This window comes from Berghia stephanieae, chromosome 5 (assembly GCF_034508935.2).
Source record: "Berghia stephanieae isolate SIO BIC M18660-M18661 chromosome 5, UCSD_Bste_1.3, whole genome shotgun sequence".
NCBI lineage: Eukaryota > Metazoa > Mollusca > Gastropoda > Nudibranchia > Aeolidiidae > Berghia > Berghia stephanieae.
Window position 1 is genome coordinate 52,591,066 of NC_088364.1, and position 22,335 is coordinate 52,613,400.

General features: G+C 35.3%; 1 protein-coding gene across 3 annotated transcripts; it reads left to right on the forward strand.

Annotated features, from left to right (window-relative positions):
- Nucleotides 1-510: 510 nt before the first annotated feature.
- LOC144973174 (uncharacterized) lies at nt 511-16,946 on the forward strand. 3 transcript variants are annotated; one of them, XM_078915298.1, is made up of 7 exons: nt 511-726; nt 1,068-1,456; nt 3,965-4,070; nt 5,411-5,678; nt 9,937-10,055; nt 10,905-11,049; nt 14,441-15,505. In XM_078915298.1, exons 2-7 carry the CDS (start codon nt 1,079-1,081, stop codon nt 15,360-15,362), a joined length of 1,938 nt encoding a protein of 645 aa, XP_078771424.1. In that variant the 5' UTR covers nt 511-726; nt 1,068-1,078; the 3' UTR covers nt 15,363-15,505. The 3 variants fall into 3 exon arrangements, with proteins under 3 accessions (XP_078771424.1, XP_078771423.1, XP_078771425.1); XM_078915299.1 differs by lacking the exon at nt 511-726 and adding an exon at nt 756-783; XM_078915297.1 differs by having other exon boundaries at nt 511-1,456; nt 14,441-16,946.
- The last annotated feature ends 5,389 nt before the right edge of the window (nt 16,947-22,335 follow it).

Genomic DNA, 22,335 nt, shown 5'->3' on the forward strand with positions numbered 1-22,335 from the left:
ATATATATTTAAAGACGTTTCAAGTTTAATACTTTTGTCAAGTTGAAGGTCATGTTGACCAATCGATATTTTATGGAAGTGATTAGTCAGGTCACGGTAGTTGTATAGTTTCTACCTCAGTGCAGTGGCAACTGCTGTTGATCCGATTAAAAAAGAAAATGCTCAACCTCGATACAGCTGGCTCCTGATCGATTAACTTCAACGATCATTCACGTGAAAATATCAGATTATATCAATGAGTTATAATACTTTCTCTCTCTCTCTCTCTCTCTCTCTCTCTCTCTCTCTCTCTCTCTCTCTCTCTCTCTCTCTCTCTCTCTCTCTATATATATATATATATATATATATATATATATATATATATATATATATATTTTTTTTTTTTTTTTTTTTTTTAATAATTTTTTTTTATACGCGCGCATGGCCGCTCACACTCACACACACACACACCCATACACACACACACACACACACCTATATATACTGTCACAGTCACACACATACTCTTGCAACATATAAAAGGAAACAATGATATACCTACGTACATTTGAAACATTACCGTGGGAGAATAGATAGCGGCGTGGCGTATTGACGGCATATGGTGGTGCCATGATAAGAAGAAAAAAAACCATTCTTAAACAGTGAACACGATTAAGATAGTTTTGATTGGCCTTGGCCGTTCTGTAAATGAGGAAATCCTCTGGATAAGGCCATATTTGGTCCCTCGTAAGTAGGATATGTTGGTGCTTTTGTACTTTTATACATTGTTATGAGAATCTTGGCGTAAGTACCTGTTTTTGAAATAACGGTGACATTTTTAGACGAAAGACGTGCTAATGATTTTGATGACGAAAATCATGATGATAATGACAATGATGACGACGATAATGGTGATTTTAGTGATGTTGATGATAATGATTATGTGAAATAAGGATTGCTTCAGCTGTCTTGTTTAACACAATTCTATTATCTTGCTTTTGCCTGCTGCTCGTGCGACTATTGGAGTAAAAAAATAAATCACACAGTAAATTGAAATAACAAGAATTCAAAACATCCCCATTCGACAGGTCCACTCTCCATGGATAACTCTGGGCTTAGCAGCTCGGATAACATACTTGATGACCATATCGGCGTTATCACCAATGGGAAATCACCTATACCCATCAAGTCTCCCAAATATGGGACTTCCCCAGGATGTCGTCAACCCGACCCCGATCAGGAAGTTCTAGAGAGAGTTGGTCTGGTTGATCTCGTGTTCTCTTATGACAAAGACCGTAATAGCATCGGGGATGGTGTAAACAGTTTTTATGACAAACTTTGTGAATTCGTTTATTATCAGCCCTTGACGTCACACAAGGCACCTGATATACCAGAGGCAGTTAAAGTTTGTTCTCCACGAGGTAGAAAGATGTTTAAGGAAGCTTTGGAGACTCCATTTATGGAGGCATATTATATGGTAAGTGGTCTGTACTGTTTAATCAAACTTGTCATAGATAACCCCCCCCCCCCCAAAAAAAAAAAAAAAAAAATGTTGGTTCATCCATTCAAAAATATTGGTTTTAGTCGGGTTTCATGAGTTCAGGCTTCACAATCATTGCTATGGATTGATATATTTTTGTATTTGACGGAGTAGACTCTGCTTTAACTCCTTACCCTTTTCAGGAAGTAAAAATATAATATGGGTACTATTCTTCTCCCGCTTCAGAAAGTGGATACAACTTCAGATACAATTGCATGCTTATTAAACATTCAATAAATTTGTTGCACTAAAAAAAAATAAAAAAAAAACAAAAAAACACAACAACAACAGACAAATCCTTGATATAAACATCGTTATTTTTGTTTATTCAAATGCCAGATGTGATGCCAACACCAGCGGACATGTCTAATTTCTTTCTGTCATCAACCCTCTACGATTTCTCCTTTCCATTGTCCTTTCAACATTATCTTTGCAATGTCACTATTTCCCTATCTGAGACAATCAGTTTAATATTTGATTGTGTACCATAATGAGGATTACTTCACAGTAATTATTTGAAATACGCGGGGATAACACTCATCCTTGTTGCATACCTTGTTTTATCAACTGAATGACACTAATATATAACCCCCCCCCCCCCCCTTTCAACTCAAATTGGTGCGATCCCAGTAAAGATTCCTTTGCACCCTAAGGCTAAGTCCCATGTTTGATTGTCAAATTATCTGTATGATTAAAAAACAAAAAACAATAGACAACCCCCCCTCCCCCAATGAAATTTAAAAGAAAAAGAAAAAAAAAGGAAAACAACTAAACAACACAAACACACACACAAAAAACGACAAACAAACAAACAAAAAAATCCCCCCAAAAAAACAACAAAAACAAACAAACAAAAGCAAACGAAACATTCGAGAAAACCTCTTTCCATTTCTAGACAATATATTTCTGTACTTATGTAACGATAGCAACTCTGGTAATTATAAGGAAATTATTTCAGGTCTGATTAGATAAAGCCTATCTCTCATTCTTGAAAGCAGCTTTGAGAGATGGTTCAGGAGATTTATTTTTCTGTGTAGTGCATATCTACATTTGTACCTTCTCCCTTTTATAAAATGATCTGTTTTTGCCTTCGGGCATTTCCCACATAACTTTATAGTCCTTTCAAAATTTGCCTATGCCCAATGTGTGCGTTTTTGCAGGTCTGATGACCCAAATTGTTATTGTCTCATTGTTGTAATGGAAATACTCTCACCTCAACACACAATATTGTTCATTGTTAAATCAAGCCCATAAGTGATTGGTTACCAGACCTGCAAATATATATACATTGCCGATGCCCCATTATCCAAGAACACAAATCGATGGGTACTTATTTACAAATCTCATAACCCAAATTTTTTTGATATCATTGTTGCTATTGGAATACACTCAAACCGACGCAAAATACACTCTTTAACAAGGTTAAAATAAGTACATTATCGTGTTCGGTTATCAAACCTGCAAAGTCGGAAGACAACGTGTATGCCTTAAATCGATCGACATGTTTTTTGTTCTGTATTCCGGGCATTGATTATAAACATTTCCAAATCCATTTTTAGTTATAATAAATAATCAATAGGGCTGCGTGTCATGTGCCCTGGGCTCGCCCATGTCTATTTTCTTCTAGTATGATTAGCAAACACACATACACACAAACATACACACACACACACACACACACACACAACTCATAGAATTGTGTGTGTATATATATATATATATATATATTATATATATATATAATATATATATATATATATATATAAAATATGCCCTTTCGCCACGACATCATAAGATATCATCACATAGGCATTCCACGAAGAAATATAGAAAATTCATCAAACAAGATGTCTAATGCCATGTACAAGTGAGCAAATTGGAGGCCAATTATCTTGCTCAAGGAAAAAAACGAAAGAAGCGGGGCTCGAACCCGGGACCTTCCGGGTCACAGTGCAATTCCTTAACCACTCGGCCACTTCGCCGCCGCCCCCTATATATATATATATATATATATATATATATATATATATATATATATATATTCAGCATATTTTGTAAATGTAATGTGGAGTAATTAAATCGTTTCCCCAGTATCAAAGAGATATCCTCAGTTTATTATAAATAACAAAATTCATCTTAACAACGCAACTACCACATCATCTCATTCGTCTGTAGTGTTTCATTCATCCTGTTTTGTTGATAAAGAGGAAATCCGAAACGTCCATTTTATCTGTTTTCGTATATTAAATATTAGTATATTAGTAAATTAGGCGCTTAGAGTCTGGTGTCTCGGAGTTATAGCGCTATATACGTTTTCAGCATTATTATTAGCATTATTATTAAATCTAAGCTTACATTCAATTTCACATTGTTATTTATTTCTTCGAGCTTCGAGCAGAAACATTTACATTACTCGGTTTATTATAATTAATTGCATTTCTTAAGGTGAGTCCTCAAATTGACAATCAGCCAGAATTCTGTTGCGGGACGATGTCTTTGGTTGTAGCTTTGAACAGTTTGGATATTGACCCTGCACGAGCCACATGGAATGGTAGGTACCGACGTATACTTATTTTGTATGTCTGAAAACCCAAATCGTTATGGGCTTATTGTTGAAATGGAAATACAATCGACTCCGCTTAATCGCACACCCTGGGGAGTAGTTCAGGTTAGTGTGTCGATTAAGCGGAGTGTGTCAATAAACGGAGAAGCTAAAAATAGCATATAAGCACCAGCTTTCATGTACCATTCATCTAGGACCTTTACTCTCAAACCAATACACAATACTGTCCATTACAACAATATAAAATCTAGCCCCGTGTTAGCGTTGGGCTGTTAGACATTTAAGTTGTGAGACGTTGGGGATCGTAGGAATATACCTAGCAATGATTCCCAGATCTCGTTATTAGGAAAACGTATGAGAAAAAGATCTATAAAATAAGACAGACACGATATATATATAATATATATATATATATATATATATATATATATATATAGAGAGAGAGAGAGAGAGAGAGAGAGAGATAGAGAGAGAGAGAGATAGAGAGAGAGAGATAGATAGATAGATAGATAGATAGATAGAGAGAGAGAGAGAGAGAGAGAGAGAGAGAGAGAGAGAGAGAGAGAGAGAGAGAGAGAGAGAGAGAGAACGAGAGCGAGTGGATATTAGTGGATATTCTCTATATAAAAACTCACGCATATCAGGTGTCAAGTCCCCCATAACGTTTTAGTATCTTATAATGACATATTTGGTAAATTGGATTTTCTTTAGCACTAAGGCTCCGAAATCACCTGAAGAATCGACACCAAATTTTGCAGGGTGTTTACAATTGACATGGTAATTATTTGTGTGTATCATGAGATTGAAAAGACATCGTGATAACAAATAATCAAATTTGTTTCGTCAAATCCCATCAAAAATAGGCGCCATCAATTTTAGCACGTGGATGACAATGAGGTGGGAGTACTTGCGTTGAATCGATGCCAGTTAGTGGTTCCTCTTATTATTTTGAATACAATCATTTCTTAAAATTAATATGAACCATTTTCTGTTCTTATCATTGGGAAAGAATTCTAGGATAAGTGAGCGAAAATGGATATAAGATATTAAGTGCAGAAAATATCCCCTCGTGCCCAAACAAAAAGCTCCGTGGAGCTCTCTTACTAAGTCAAAAATGTATTGTCTATTAAGACAATATAAATCGATTTCAGGTTTTATTCAACACTTGAATCATAAATTTTGAGTTGATCGACTTATCATCACGTTCATTGAATGGACAGCTGTGCTTGTATCAATATATAACGTAAATAAGGGTGTTATTCAGTTTATCACTCTGATTATTCCATGTGCTAATAATATATCAAACCATTAATTTTATTTAAAATCAGAGGAATGGCGATGGAACCATCATGGATCGTTGGCTTGCTGTACCGCCATTCTTCAAAATCCCAATATAGATCTGGAACAGTTTGGCTGTCTGGCAGTGTGTAATGACATGAGAGCATTCACAAAAATCGTCACGGATGGCTGGACTCTCAATGATTTTAGAAGCTGGATCAAGATGGCGGTCAGTCGTTCTGATATAGTGATGGTGGTCAATCATGGAAGACGGGAGATGAATCAAATGGGAAGTGGGCATTTTCTGCCCATGACTGGGTAATGTGTAACATATGAGATTCAAAATAGGAATAAAAAAAAAAACAACACGGAGACACGCTCTGTGTGTGTGTGTGTGTGTGTGTTTGTGTGTGTGTGTGTGTGTGCCATTGTGTATGTGTGTATGTTGGTGGTAGGTGTATGGGTGTGCGTTTATGGTAGCAACAATATGTGGTCTCATGACAAATCCCATTGAGATTGAGTATCAGGACCCGCGTCTAGTTTGATGTCAGTAACTAGACTTGACTTACTGACTTAGATGCCTTTCGCGTCTCGACCGAAAGATCGGGTCGCCTTGGCTGTTTCCAGTATTTCCTGTGTGAGGTGTCTCCAATATTGCCGGTCCTCTGCTAGGGTTCTCAGATTTTCAAGGTCCCCTGCCGTTATGAGACTAATGCTTTGTCCAAGTGTTGTGAGGTTTTTGTTTAGGATCACAGGGAGTGTTGTGATCGGTCTTCCTCTGAAAAGGTTCCCGTGTTTTTGGAAGTATCCCGACATGGCTTGGTTTGCTGGTATGTTTTTGTCCCTGCGTAGTATGTGACCGAAAAGTTGCCATCGTTGTTGTAAAATGTCAAGGGAATTGGTCTTTCTTTTGTGATCTTATAGAGTGATTCATTTGAGATCTTTTTGGGGTATTTGATGTCCAGTGCCCTTCTTAGCTGTGTGCGATGGAAGGCATCCAGATGTTCTTCTTCGGATTTTGTCAACGCCCAAGTGCCGCAGTTATACAGAAGTACCGGTTTTACAAGAGCATGGTACAGTTTCAGTTTGGTTTTTCTCTTTATTTTGTCACCTCTAATCCATACATTGGTGAGTTTACTGAGTGCGGCGTTTGATAGCTGTTTTCTTCTTTGTACATCCTCGGTGTCTCCAATTAGTGAGCCGACTTTCTTTGTTCTTTTCCATTCCTCTTTGTTCCTCGATATTGTTGTAAATTCGGTTTTATTGGCATTGACTTGGAGGTTATATTTCATGAGGGTATTTTGTATGATGTCTATATTTGCTGGTGTTGATCCAATAAAATCGACATCATCTGCATAGGCGATTTCTCTAGGGATTGCATTCTCAATGTGAGTCGTTGGTTTTGGAATGACTTTTCGAACTTCTTTCAGAGCGTGTTCTAAGTATATTGTGAACAGAATCGGGCTCAGACTATCTTCTTGGGGGGTCCCGATGTTACTTTCGAACTGCGTCTATTTTGTGGCCCCGTATATCCTTGGTTGTATCTTTGTGTTGCTGAGGAGAAATCGGATTATTCGGAGCTCGTCTTCGTCTACTATTTCTGTTATCTCCAAAAGTTTTCCTCTGTCGATCGAATCAAAGGCTGCGGACATATCGATTCCGGTTATTGTTATGGATATGTTTTCTTTGAGTGCCTTTGCTGCCAACCATTTATGTGTCCATACAACGTCCGATGTGCTTCGGTCTTGGCGAAACCCGCTTTGGCTATGTGATAGATATTTTTCTATTTTCGGTCTAATTCTGTTGAGGACAATCAGGTTGTTTACGGGTCCTTTCGTTTTTCCTGGTTTTTGTATTGTAATTAGGACACCGCTGTTTATGTCCCAGTCTTTGTGTGTTGAGAATGTTTTGTTCATTATGTTTGCAATGCTCAGATCCAGGGAGAGGGTACCGCATTTCAGCAATTCAGCGGGAATTTCATCTTCGCCTGGGGATCTGTTATTGTTTAGGCACTTTATGCTATTTCTAACTTCAGTTGTTGTGATGCGGTTGTTTAGGTCTCTAGGGTTTCCTGAGAAGGGCGATATTTGTGAGACTTGTTTGTGAAATTTCTGCTGGAAGTGGTCAGTTATAATGTCAAGGATATCGTTGGGATTTGTTGTCTGTTTGCCAAATTTATCCTGTAGTTTTGGGTTCTCGAATGGTTTTCGGTTCAGAGATTTCGTCGCTTTGAACATAGACGATGCGTTATTTTTGGACTTTTCTATGTCTTCCACTTTTTTGTCTAATTCCTCGTTTCTGTGTTTTATTGTAAGTGATCGAATTGAATGCAGTATTTTGTTTCTTTCCGTTTTCAGGTTTATTATTTCTTCCGAGTCTTTCGTGTTTTGTATCCTGATCCTAAGTTCTTTTTGTTGCCGCGATAGATCGTTAATAGCGATGTTAGGCGTTCGATTTGGTTTGTTCTTAGTTGTATTAATAGAGCCTGCACTTTCTTCCCCCGCATATTTCATTGCCGCTTGCGTCTCTTTCCATTCATTGTTTGGACTGCTGTTTTGCTTTATTTTAAATAGACTTGAGTTAAGTTCATATTGGTAATGAATGCGACATTCTCGCTCATTTACTATTTTTGCCGTGTTTATTTTGACTGCCGTTTTACCTTTCTGTCTTCGTTGTCTGTACACATTTATGTTGAAATTCGTTTTTACAAGTTTGTGATCGGATGTTAGCAGTGTACCACCGTATGATCGCGAGTTGGTTGAGTAGTGTTTATGGCGGTGTCGACATATGATATAGTCTATTTGGTTGTGTATTGTTATCATTTTGTCTTGGGTTTGGTCTTTCCTTTGTCCTACCCATGTTGTCTGGTGTCTTGATGGGTGGTTGAAAGCACTGTTTGTTATGAAAAGTTTTCTCTGTTCACAGAACTGGACTAATTTTTCTCCGTTATCGTTACGTTTTCCTTTTGAGTATGATCCTAAACATAGTGTGTCACTGTCGAGACGTTTTCCTACTTTGGCATTAAAATCTCCAGCAATTATTAATATTGATTTGTTTCCTATTTTGTTCAGTGTATCGTCTAGGTCTTTGTAAAATTTATCAGTTTCCTCTGGGTATTGTTTTGCGCGTTGACTTGTTGGTGCGTAAACATTTACGATTGAGATAGTGAACGTCTTCTTATCGTGATCGTCTTTATTATCGTTATTCTGGTTCCTTGAATTGATCTTACACTTAAGCTCAAGAACACATATTCTGTCCGAAACATTCCATTCGTCACTAGTCAAATCCCTGCAGTTTTTATTTATGAGAAATCCACATCCATAGTGAGGTGAACTGGAAGCAAAGCACAGCAGTCTGTGACCATTTATTGTTTGGTCGACGCCATCTTGGATCTTCGTCTCTTGTAAACACAACACATCGATTTTATAACTTTCTAAATCTTGACACAGTTGTTCGTTTCGAATGTTACTTTTAATAGATCATAAGTTAAAAGTTCCAATATTAAGATTAGTCCACATCAGGTAAAAATTAAAGATTCCACACAGTGAATAAATGGAAACATAAGACTATCCACTGAGCCGAAGCTCAATGTCAACAGGTGTCAGCCATGTTGTCCGGTATAGTCCACATCAGGTAAAAATTAAAGATTCCACACAGTGAATAAATGGAAACATAAGACTATCCACTGAGCCGAAGCTCAATGTCAACAGGTGTCAGCCATGTTGTCCGGTATCAGTAACTAGATGACAAGAAATAGTCTTCAAGTGTCGTGACGTCACTTTCCTCGTAATGACGCATAGTAACTTAGTAACTGGTTCTAAACTATCGGAACAATGGCGGACGCCCTTATGAAATACTTCTCCTACGAGCATAAAAATGCATCCAGAGGAGAAAAACGTTATATATCTGATCATGTTTTGACTTTTATACCGTCTGATCACATGACAAATGAAACAGTTCTAGCCACCATGAAGAATAAAAATTACCGATTTTCTTTGTTTCGAACCAAACTGCTGGTTGCTGGCCGGACGTGCCATCAGACTATTGAATCCAATTATGAATGACGTTATTAGTGACAGCTGATGTAAAGGTGAAAGTACAAAAGGGTTGTTTACTACGTAATTGATATGTACTTTATGGACTACAGATTTGACTCCATTTGACCTGATGGGGAAATGCATGCCTGACTTGAAGTCCATAGACGTTCGTTATATTCCAATAGGCTTCAACAGCCGTGATGTCACTTCCCTCGTAATGACGCATAGTAACTTAGTAACTGGTTCTAAACTATTGGAACAATGGCGGACGCCCTTATGAAATACTTCTCCGACGAGCATAAACGAGTATCCAGAGGAGTAAAACATTATGAATCTGATAATGTTTTGACGTTTATACACTCTGATCACATGGTATGTTAAAAAGCTCTTGCCAGCAATAGGAATAAAAGTACCGATTTTCTTTGTTTAGAACCAAGCTGCTCGTTGCTGGGCGGACGTGACATCAGACTATTGAATCCTATTGACACTAAAATTTTGTGTACTAAAGAAGACCTATACCTATATCTATGTCTCTACAGGTACCACGAAGCAAGTGACATGATTTTATCTTACGACATAGCCAAGCATAAATATGTACCACAGTGGTTACCGTTGCATATAATGTTTAATGCTGTCAAAGCAGGGGACGACAGATCAGGTGAATTAAAGAGACAAACCTTAAAATGACCTGCGGCTATTTGGTCTTGTGGTATGGCACTCGCTTTCGGATCGGAAGGTCCTGGGTTCGAGCCTCGCTCGGCGCATAGTTGAGTCCTTGGAAAAGTCTCTTTACTCACATTCTCTCACCGTACTCAGATGTAAAATGAGTACCTGGCCGTTTACAGCATTGTCTATATTGGAAAAACATTGCAATATCGCGTAACAGGCGTCATGTCTCATTCTACATGTTACGTTTGCTGTTGGTCAGGGAAAGCGCTTTGAGCACGTTTAGTGGATATTGCACTATATAAAAACTCAAGTTTTTTTTTCTTTCTTCCTCAAAAAAGTAACAAACTAATTTTCTCAGATATGTTCTGCATCAGATTAATTTCATTGTACTGTTTTGAAAGATGAATTTTATTAATATACAAAGTCATTCAGAATAAAAGGAAAATCTTGTAATAAAAAAAAAAACAACATAAAATTCTTATTTCATTCTGAGTTAACCTCAGGGTTAATTTTTTTTTAGGGCGTACCAATCTAGATCATTCAATATTTCTGTATACTGAATTAACGCTTTTACACTTTTTTGTTGAAAAGCTTTGTCTATTTCAATTACCGGTCGATAAAAATTATCAACATTCCTAAATTTGGGACTTCATTGTTAGATGATATTGTTTAATTCATACAATCATCAATACCCAACAGTCAACATTTATTTTACAATTCAAATTGCTGACAGAATAAAAAAAATAACGTTCCAACATTATATCAATCTCAAAAAGCGTTTTGACAATATTGTAGATGTTAGAAATATTTTCTCTTTTTTTTCTCTCCATTTTTTCAGGCTTGAATCGAGGGTTTTGTTTGTTGATGCGTCCCGACTACGAGTCAAGCGAGAGAATATTTGGGCCTTCAATTGTTTTCAGGATTGATGACATACCAGGGAATTCAGACCCAAGACTTAAAATCTTCATGGAAAAATGGAATAGGCAAGTTTGAGACTGCACAGCAAAGTTGTCACATATTGTGTTCGAGTTGAAGGCAAAGTTGTTTTTTTTTAATAATTCAGATCATCAAAATTGAAAAAGCCATTAAGATGGTATTTTTGATACAGTTATTTTGACTTACTATCTCGATATGATTGTCGGGATGAGGCAGATGCCGATAAGTGAGTTAAAAGTTAAATAACCACAAAAATGCGATTGTAGTCTATTTCTGCTAAGGAAATTGCATTCATTTTAAATAAAATATAATGAAAAATGAAATTAAGCTTTATATAGCGCAATATCCACAAAATGTTCTCAAAGCGCTTTACAGAAATAAAAAGCATACATATAGCCCAGGTGTCATATTATTGATTGTTTATTCAAATTTTAGCACCTCGCCTACACCAACGTAATAATGTTTTGAGGCAATGAGTCACATTGACCATTGACCAGTTTACTGCCGTACTCTGAAAAAAAAAACGATTTAAAAATTTGGTCAGAAATCTCATCCTTGAACTAGCGATCGATTTAAACGACTCTCATCTTGGCAAAAGACTTTGCGGAGTCCCAGGTTTTGAGAGTTTTTGCCAAGATAAGGGTCATTTAAATCGATCGATATTTGAAGGATCTGGCCAAATTTCTAAAAACAGTTTTTTTTCCAGAGTACGGTTGTTAACTGGATAATTTCAGCTTCAAATCACTTGTCTTTCTTTTCACTTTGCCGTCACACTGGATCTGGATCACTTTTACCATCATCACTATGTCGATACATTTGGAAGCAACTTTTGTTAAGTCATTAATTCAAGTATCCCGATTCTAGGTCACTTGTCAATTTAAAAATCATGGAAGTTTCTGAGAACTAGACATTGTCTCATTGTTTTCATAATCCTTCAAAATATGACAATATCTTTGTTCCTCTATAAATATTGTCATAAATATGAACGAAATAGAAAAGCTTTTCATTCGTATGCATAGATAATCCTTCTGAGATGGGCATTACCCAGGAACAGCATTTAATTTTTTATAGCAAGTTTATTCAATCTTAGGCTTTCGCCAATAAATCAACAATTTGATGCCAACATACATGAAAGTGGAAAAAAAAAGAAAAAAAAAGGTAAATGGAACCAAAAAATAAACTGATACACCACACAAAAATACAACCATCGTAATACCATCAATACGTTCAATAATAATAATAATAATAATAATAATAATAATAATAATAATAATAATAATAATAATAATAATAATAATAATAATAATAATAATAATAATAATAATAATAAGAAGAAGAAGAAGAACAAGAAGAACAAGAAGAACAAGAATATCAATAATAATAACAATAATAATATTACCATCATCACTGCACCCCAATCATCACCGTCACCACCACCACCATTACCATTATCACAACCACTATCACCATCACTTTTACATTTCCAATCAGTTTTTCTCATTAAAAAAAATAAAAAATAAAAATAAAATATTGATACCCATCACAACAGACCTCCTCACTACCACGAAAATTCCCGTAGTACTACGGCTAAATCCCTAGCTGGATATAATAAAGGTTTTTAATTAAATGTCATTTCTTAAAAACGAAGTTCTGGTGCCAGAGCTATCACATAGAGTTTAAAATATTTCCCCCCACGCATTATAAGGACAAACTGGTGATTTTAAAGGGTAGTTAAAATGTCTACGATGTTATTTACCCTGAAAACTACTTATTACATTTTTCTATTTCAAGTAGGCAGGTCTGCTATGATAAGTATCAGTTCCATAGTCAAAATAAGACAAACAAAAATAACTTTGATTTTAATCAATAATCCATACAATTTTATGACAACAGACATGAAAGTGAGAAAAAAAGGTAAATGAAACCAAAGCATAAAATGATACCATAAATAATCATAAAAATACACCATTGTAATACCACCACCACCAATAATAATAATAATAATAATAATAATAATAATAATAATAATAATAATAATAATAATAATAGAAGCGCCGCAGCAATAATATCTAGTATTGTATTTGTAAATGAGGACCACGCTTATATCCCATTCGTAGACAATTAAGAAGATAGGGATTATATCATGGTAATTCTGTTTTGGATAATAAAGTTATTGACTTTTAGTAATACTAAGTGCTCCAAAATGCTTTGGTCTGGGTGATCTTTATCTTCGGGGAAATTCCAACATAATAAACAGCCCACCACTTATTTAACACATTTCTATCGTTGATTAAAGTTCTAGAAGAATGGGATTTTGCGAACATTGCCTAGAAGTTACAGACATATTAGTTTAACGTATTGTTTGGTAGAATTACAGAATTAATTCCCAAAGACAAATAATTGAATCTTTTAGAATATCACAAACATTTAAGTAATTTTCCGTACTGATATAGTCTAGAGCGAAACAAGCTTGTGTACTTCAATTATTCCATGTCAAGGGTTGGTTTCTTTAAGAATTTTACGGCGTTTGTGACGCATTGAAAGAACAGAAAATGTATAAGGTATAATGACTTCACCATTTTACAAAGGTGAAAATATCCTCCAAAACATTTGAGGTGTCAAAACCAGCCTCGAATGCATCACTGGAGATCATTTTGCACACCACATAAACTTGCATGTAATATCTACAAAGGTTAAAGTTACTCGAAGTAATTACAGAAGGAAAGAGATAGATTTAGAAAGGTCAAACTCGAGATATATAAATTAATTAAAAAGCAAATTGCAAGACGCTGTTTTCTACAATGTATGCAACAATCTAAAAAGATAATTTTTATTCTTTCATGTGGGAATCGTCAGGCTGATAAACATGCGAATGAGGTCCTGTATGCTTACTCGAGAGAATAAAGTTTAAACCCTAATTACTTAAGATATCTCAATTTAATCCCCGAAAGAGACTCATCCTCTATTGCTTACTATGCGATGCTGCACCGTGGCTGAATCTGAAGTTTTTTCTGGTTGTTTTTAAAACATATAATTGAAAAGATTTTTACTAATGTTTGTTTTGCGGTAGAGATATATAAGCATGAGGAGATGGGGGAAGAAGATGAGAAATATATTAATGCAGGTATACAGAATTTACTTGCTAAGAATGTACATCGCTATTGATAAATAATGTGTATTTGTTATTCAAACAAATTCTACAGTATTATATTATAAGAAACGAGTCCATAGTTTAGACTTACAATAATAGGTACTGTTCGGATTAATTGTCGACTCCTTGTTGATTTGAAAAAAAAAAAATCAGATACAAGGTGATTTAACTGACGTCATTTTTATGCAAGATACTGTTATACAAGAAATATGTTATACATATTAATTCATAATATGTAGAGTTATGTAATTAATTAAATTTTCTTCTATATTTTATTTACTTTTCAGTGTGTTGAATGAAAAAACTCATAAAAGTTTGAGTCGTCAGGAAGTCCTTAAGTCAACTATTATTCAACTCATATCAGATGACACGTTTTCTTCTGACGACAAAGTAAAGCCTTCCTTATTTCCTTTACTAGAACTGACACTGAGGCACTTCAAAAATCATTCTAGCGCTTGTGACGATAGCGGTGAAAGTGCAAGGCCTTCAATCATTGCTCGTTGTCGAATACCCCAGTGTCCTGCTAAATGTCCCAACACACTATTCGTCCATCAAGTAGAATCTCTTGATATCTTTAGGGTGGTTTGTGAAGTCACGATGTCCTTTAGTGACGAAGAGCGAGGAAATATTTTGGACTTAGTTGTTCCCCAACTGGATGGGATTGATGCTGCTGTTAGATTTGCTAAACAAACATCTCAAAGTCTCAGTTCTATGTTGAGGACCGTCGCTTATTTAAATGACTCGAATACAAAACCAGGGAAGTTGTCTGGAGAAATTAATAATGGAAGAAAAAAGGAGGCACAGTTGATGGATCGTTGTCCGGGTTATATTCAGCTTTCCCCCGAACATGTCATTACATTTTTGTTGATTTCGTGGCCCTATTATGTTCATGAGCCCGAAAAAATGTTTAGCCGAGATGATTTTACCCCAATACTGGTTGAATATAAGCTCCCGTATTTTAGTCGTTCTGGAGATGAAAAACATAATAAGGAACAAACATTGAAAAATGAGAAAAGGAAAGAAAATCACTCGGCGGATATAACTTCTGATACAGAAATCTGCAGTGACACAATCGTCAGAGAATATCTCGACAAATTAGTTCGTGAAGATCTAAGAAAATCCCATAATTATCGGATTCTTCATGAACAAATTCGAAGCATCAAAAGAAAGTTTATGATAGTGCTTGATTACCACAATATTTTGTATTGATTCAGTGTCAGGACTCTATTATTTAATACACTACGAATTCTATCAGGATAATTGGGTCATTTTTTTCACTTTAACAATCCATATTAATCCTTGAAAACAATGACCGTTGATTTCCCTCTCTACCAGACCGCCCTACTTGAAATTATAACAATTCGTCATTTTTAGGGGTATTTACAAAGTATACACTATAACTATCTTTAAAGATTACCAATCTGTCCACAATGCGTTAAAAATGATGCTTTAAACTAATTATATATCAGCTCTGGCACCAGAATATAGTTTTCAAGACGCTGTTCTGAATTAAAGATCTTACTAGATATAGTTATCCGGATAGTATCAATATTCGTAATATTACGGAACTTTCCTAGTAGTAGGCAGGTCTGCTCTCTACTAAATAAAACCTTTACGGTAATGAGGATTTGAAACCACGACCCAACTTTTAGGGATACTCCGCCTAAGTTTGTGTTGAGAACAAATAACTTTGTACTTGCCTGTTCCATTTCTCCAAAAATAAGATCTGCACATAGCATTGATTAAATTAAAACTAGCGCATGCACCTCAGGTAATGAATAATTGGCCGCTCTTTATTTGAAAGAATTCAATCTTCTATACTATGCCATCTACCTTTTTGAGACATGCGTCCCATAGCACGACAAGAGAATTTGCCGCTAGACGCTTAGCTTAAAATTAAAAAGTTTCATTTTCTCTTATATTTTAATGTGTTCTATTATTCTACGTGAGAAATTTTACAGAATAAAAGCGAGGGAGAAATTTATAAACTTTATTAGTAGATAGATAGCTCTAATTCAAAATTTATTGTTTTGAAAATTCTAAAGCCGATATTCACGAAAAATTACGTCTATTGTTCTGATAAAGTCAACTTATTTCATGAAAGTCAAGCTAAACTTTATTTGATTATCTCCCTTTGCTCTTGACCCTTTAAAAATAGCAATTTTTAATCAGGAAAATAGATGAAACTATCACAAACTATAAATCAAGTTTGTGAGAAAATATTCATGATGTGACAGCTATCATGCATTTGTATTGTCTTAAAATTTAATTCTTTCGAACTTTTATCGTACTTTTCAGAACACTGGGATCAAACGTTCTTAAAAACCTTTCTCGTCAGAAACTCGTCAAATCGATTTTTGATCATCTCATATCGACAACAAAATTTCATTCTGATGACCGAGCCAAAGCTTCCATTATTCCTTTACTAGAACAAAAACTCAGACACTTCAAAAACTATTCTAGCTGATCCTGTGCCGGTGAAAGTGCAAGCTCTTTATTTGTTGCTCGTTCTCGGATACCCCAATGTCTTGCAAAGTGCCCTAACTCACTATTCGTCCATCAAGTCGAGTCTCTTGGTATCATTCAAAATGTTTTGAAGTCATGTAGTTTTTAACTGACGACGAGCAAACGCATAATATTAAGGGCTGTCGTTTCCGAGCTGGATGGGCTTGATGCTGTAAGATTTGCCATAGACTTTTAAGAGGTCTTCTACCATGTCGATGACCGTTGATTATTACAAGGATCTAAACAATAAACACCAAAAGCCTGGTAGGATTAAAAATGAAGCAAAAATTGACTTTAAGGGAATGATTTATTGTTATGGTTATAATATAGAACTTTTCCCTGAACACCTCAAAACGTTTTTGTTGATTTCACGGCCGCATTATGTTAAGAACAGCGATGGAGGCTATTTGGTCACACCTTACGTCGAGAAGATAACATCCCAGCCCAAACTGCAATGACAGAATATTTCCTTTATGGCAACAAATATGCCTCTCTAATCATCTGTGTCATTTCCTTCCACAGTTCACGGTCTTTTGCTGCGGATGCTAAGTTCATAAGGTCTTCCTTTGATTTTAATTCTTTGTTATTTTGAAGGCGTTTTAGGTCTCGATTGAGGACAGTATAAATTGACGTGGGTGGTCTACCTTAATATTTCTTGTGTCCAGATGGGGTGAAAAACGTATTCATTGCTTTATTAGCTGGTATATTTTCATCTCTTCTGAGTATATGCCAAGAAGCCGCCATCTTGCCTCCAGGATTTGAATGGATAAGGGTCTTTCATTACATTTTTCATACAGTATTTTATTGCATATTTTTGTGGGGTATCGTATATTCAGGACTCTTCTCAGTTGTTTTCTATGGAATCTGTCTAACCTTTGCTCTTCGGCTCCAGTCAGTGCCCATGTTCCGCATTTGTATAAAAGCACGGATTTTACAAGGGTTGTGGATAATTTGATTTTAGTATGTTTAATTTAATTTTATCTTTTCTAATCCATATATGTAGTGATTTATTCAATGCAGCCGTCGATAAACGTTTTCTTCTCTCTACATCTTCCTAATCTCCTATTAATGATCCTACTTTTTTCGTGGCTCTAATGTGCATATGTGTGTGTGTGTGTGTGTGTGTTTGTGCGTGCGTGCGTGCATGTGTGTGTGTGTGTGCGTGTAATATCCTCTTTGATGTGCATGTGACAATTATTGGTTGTTGTGCTGAGCCAATAATACTATCATGATGATAATAATAAGAATGATATTAATAATTATAATATTTATAATAGTTATAGTTATAATGATAACAACAATGATAATAATGATGTAATAATAATAATAATAATAATAATAATAATATAATAATAATAATAATATAATAATAATAAATAATTATAATAATTAATAATAATAATAATAATAATAATAATAATAATAATAATAATAATAATAATAATAATAATAATATATAATAATAATAATAATGATATAATATATAATATATACTTTATTCATCCAAAAAATGGCAATTCGTTTACGGACGTGGCATGCATAAAAATGTATAAATATAAAGTTGAGAATTTATGGCGACAATGTATATATTATATCAATTTAACAAAATGAAATATGTTGTCCCTATGACCCCTAGTTTGAATTTATATGTAAATGCATAAAAAATGTATAAATATAGAATTAAGAATTAATAGCGACACTTTATATATTAATTTATTGAGATAGATTTTTTCTTTTGGCCTCTGGTCCGAACTTGTGTGTATATATTAAATATAAAAAAATAATAGTATTTAATTTAAATCACAGTTGGGCGATAACAATTCGAACACTAGACACTATGTGGTAAAAATAAATTAAGGTGACGTGTTGTTTTTGTATTTATAGATAAAAGACGACGGCTCCTCGTGGAGAACTTAAATATATTTTTGAAGGGGGTGATCGTCATCCTTCATAACTTCATAATGATGATGATGATGATGATGATGATGCTGATGATGATGATGATGATGATGATGATGTTGATGATAATGGTGATGATGATAATGATAATATTAATAATAATCATGATGATGGTGTAATTAATAACAACAATAAAAACAATAACTATAATAATAATGATAATGATAACAATAATGATGATAATAATAATAAAAATGATAATGATAATAACAACAGCAATAATTAATGCAGTTAATAATCCATGACTTATTTGCTTGTACGTTTCCTCAGAGTGTGTAAGTGTATGTACTTGACGATGCATAAAATTAAGATAATTATTGGCAAAACCTGAAGTACGCAAACTGGAAAATCGGGACACATGAGAATGTGCGGCTATGTGGTCTTGTGGTATGACACTCGCTTTCGGACCGGAATATCCTGGGTTCGAGCCTCGCTCGGCGCATAGTTGAGTCGTGGAAAAAGGTTCTTTACTCACATTCACTCGCCGTAGTCAGGTGTAAAATGAGTACGTGGCCGCTAACAGCGTTGTCTTTGTCCGAAAAAAATGTAATATCGCCTAACAGGCATCATGCCCTGTCCTATATGTCAAGTGTTGCTGTTGGTCAGGGACCCCTTGTAAAGCGCTTTGAGCACATTTAGTTGATATTGCGCGATATAAAAGCTGATTTTTTTTTAATACTATGTATTGACATTTATCTTTTGAAAGATCTCACTTCCGGAACATCCGTCAGCCGTATTAACTTGTAACTGAATTTTAAAAAAGTCGGAAAAATATTGACCTTCATGATTCGGCAAATAAAATAAAGTTAATAGAAAGGGTTGAAAACGATAAATTTATCAAATTAAAATAAACAGATCATCTCAAAGTCTCGGAAAGCTGCCAGTGTTTCAAGTGGACAATTTAAGAAATTGAGAAATTAGGCAGCAGGCACCAATGTAAAATAAAGATCTGAAAAAGTGTGCATGAAACGATGCCAGACAAAAGAAAGAAAAATACAAGAGATTATAATCAGAGGTAATCAGGTCTGAGCAGCAGCAGCAGCAGCAGCAGCAGCAGTAGTAGTAGTAGTAGTAGTAGTAGTAGTAGTAGTAGTAGTAGTAGTAGTAGTAGTAGTAGTAGTAGTAGTAGTAGTAGTAGTAGTAGTAGTAGTAGTAGTAGTAGTAGTAGTAGTAGTAGTAGTAGTAGTATAGTAGCAGTAGTAGTAGTAGTAGTAGCAGTTAGTAGTAGTAGTAGTAGTAGTAGTAGTAGTAGTAGTAAGTAGTAGAGTAGTAGTAGTAGTAGTAGTAGTAGTAGTAGTAGTAGTGGTAGCAGTAGTAGTATTAGTAGTAATAGCAGCAGCAGCAGCAGTAGTAGTAGTAGTAGTAGTAGTAGTAGTAGTAGTAGTAGTAGTAGTAGTAGTAGTAGTAGTAGTAGTAGTAGTAGTAGTAACAATTTCGTCAAAAGCTCTCCACCAGCTCTGGCTGGGAAAACAATAACCATTAAATGTAGTTAACATAGAAGCATATTATACATTGTTATCCCCATATAACCTGCCATATTGTGAGAAATGATCACCTTCCTGGGCCTTATAAATTACTCTCCATGTCAGTCAAGGGAACACGCAGTGTAAATTACCAAAACCTCTCTATATGTAAATAAGTGGCCGAGTGGTTAAGGCATTGTGATCCGGATGACCTGGATTCGAGCCCCGCTTCAGGCACTTTCGTTTTTTTCCTTGAGCAAAATTATTAACCCCCAATTTGCTCACTTGGACAACATGGGTGATTCCTGTTGACATCAGACATCTTGTTTGATGAGTTATCTATATTCCTTCCTGGAATACCTAGGCGACGATATCTTATGGCGCAAAAGGCATACTTTTTTTTTTCTTCTTTTCTATATGAAAAATATCAACTGATATCTTTTTAAAAAAAATATTAGTTTCCAAAATATCTTGTTATATACATAAATGACCAGATTGCCCCAGAAGTTCTCTTTCACTCTTTAACATTTTGATAAGAGAACTTACACCAAATATTTCTTTTCTAATAAATAAGATATCGATGTAACTAGGTAGAGTTTTAATAGGGAAGATAAGTGTGATGTTAAAAAACTTGTTCCTATCTTATTGATAGTGTAAAACCACTATTCCGGAGGGCTGAATATTATCTTGTGTAAATGATCTTCTGGTTTCAGATGGATGGCAGATTGATTGATTTTCTATTCTAAATATAAGCTGGTATTCAATAAAAGTCTTCCATCCTCGCTCATTTACATCCCGCAATTCTTAGAATCTACTTATACATCCTGCTACTAAAATAGTTATACCGCCTTATGATTCATTATGTAACCTATTCAATTTTAGTTCTCCGAAGGACAGGTTACATACCCACTTCCAAGGATTTTGGAACCAGTAAAGTATAAGGTGTGACGTCACGACTTTTCTTCCATATTAGCCATCATTCGAGCTATGTTAATTATTGTTCGTGATATCTCCATACTGATTGCTTTAGATGCGAACGTTAACTTGCATGTCATAGGGTTATAGTCGAATAGGTATCATGATGCCAAAGTGCAAAACGTATTTGCTATGAATTCCCAGTTTCAAGACTTTGGTATATTATTGGCAGACGGCAATGTTTTCAAGGTAAGCACACAATGTGCTGGAACGAATGTTTTTATGTGTGAGCACTGTCTTCTGAATAACTGTACCTGTTTACATAACATTTGCTCGTGGGCTCATGCTGGTGTATGATTGCTTGTGTGTGTGTGTGTGTGTGTGTGTGTGTGTGTATGTGGCTTGTGTGTGTTTGTGGCTTGTGTGTGTATGTGTATATGTATACATGCGCTTGTGATGGAAGTCTGGGACCAGGCCAGTGTAATAATTTCTTTTTGTTATTTTACTATCATCATTTCAGCATATTACTTATAATTGTAAAGACATTGACATCTCGTTGAGAACAAACATGATACATGATTATCATCGTCACTAAAGACCAAATGTATGCAAATTACTTCTTTCTTTATGTATAATTATAAATACTTTTCCTTTAGACAAAAAAGTAGACTTTTTCAGCTAAGGCAACAGTCCATAGAATAAGGGTTTTCTCGGTTTCTGTGGCGTTAAACTGACATTAAATAACGATTGTTTACTATTCTTGTGCGGCTATGTGGTATTCTAGTATGACACTCGCTTTCGGGTCCTGGGTTCGAGCCTCTATCGGCGAATAGTTGAGTCGATAGAGAAGGCTCTTTTCTCACATTCTCTCACCGTACTTAGGTGTACAATGAGTACATGGCCGCCAACAGCGTTGTCTCTGTCGAAAAATACTTGTAATATCGCCTAACAGGCGTCATGTCTTGTTCTACATGTTACGTGTTGCTGTTGGCCAGGGACCCCTTGTAAAGCGCGTTGAGCACGTTTAGTGGATATTGCGCTCTATAAGAACTCAATTATTATTTCATATTCTTTCTACACGACATAAGACAATCGGAGAGAACTTACTTTCCATTAAGATCTAACAGACCAAGATACCAGATCTCTGATGGACAGTCAAATAAGGAACTAAAGCAAATTTCGAATGAAGTCGGAATCTATAGCGGGCCTATCGCTTGTAAGTCAAGCTCTCCACTAATTGAGATATTACTGCAAACAGTCAGAGTAAGCTGAAAGAGATAGTCACAATTGCTTATGACTTACTAAACAGGACGCTAGTCCATTGCTTTATTTGATAATAT

Excerpts from the sequence above, each read along its gene's own strand:
- LOC144973174 (XM_078915297.1), top strand. The coding sequence starts at position 1,079 with ATGGATAACTCTGGGCTTAGCAGCTCGGATAACATACTTGATGACCAT. Across the intron at positions 1,457-3,964 it reads TTATGGAGGCATATTATATG|GTGAGTCCTCAAATTGACAA; the intron begins GTAAGTGGTCTG and ends GCATTTCTTAAG. Across the intron at positions 11,050-14,440 it reads TTCATGGAAAAATGGAATAG|TGTGTTGAATGAAAAAACTC; the intron begins GCAAGTTTGAGA and ends TTTACTTTTCAG.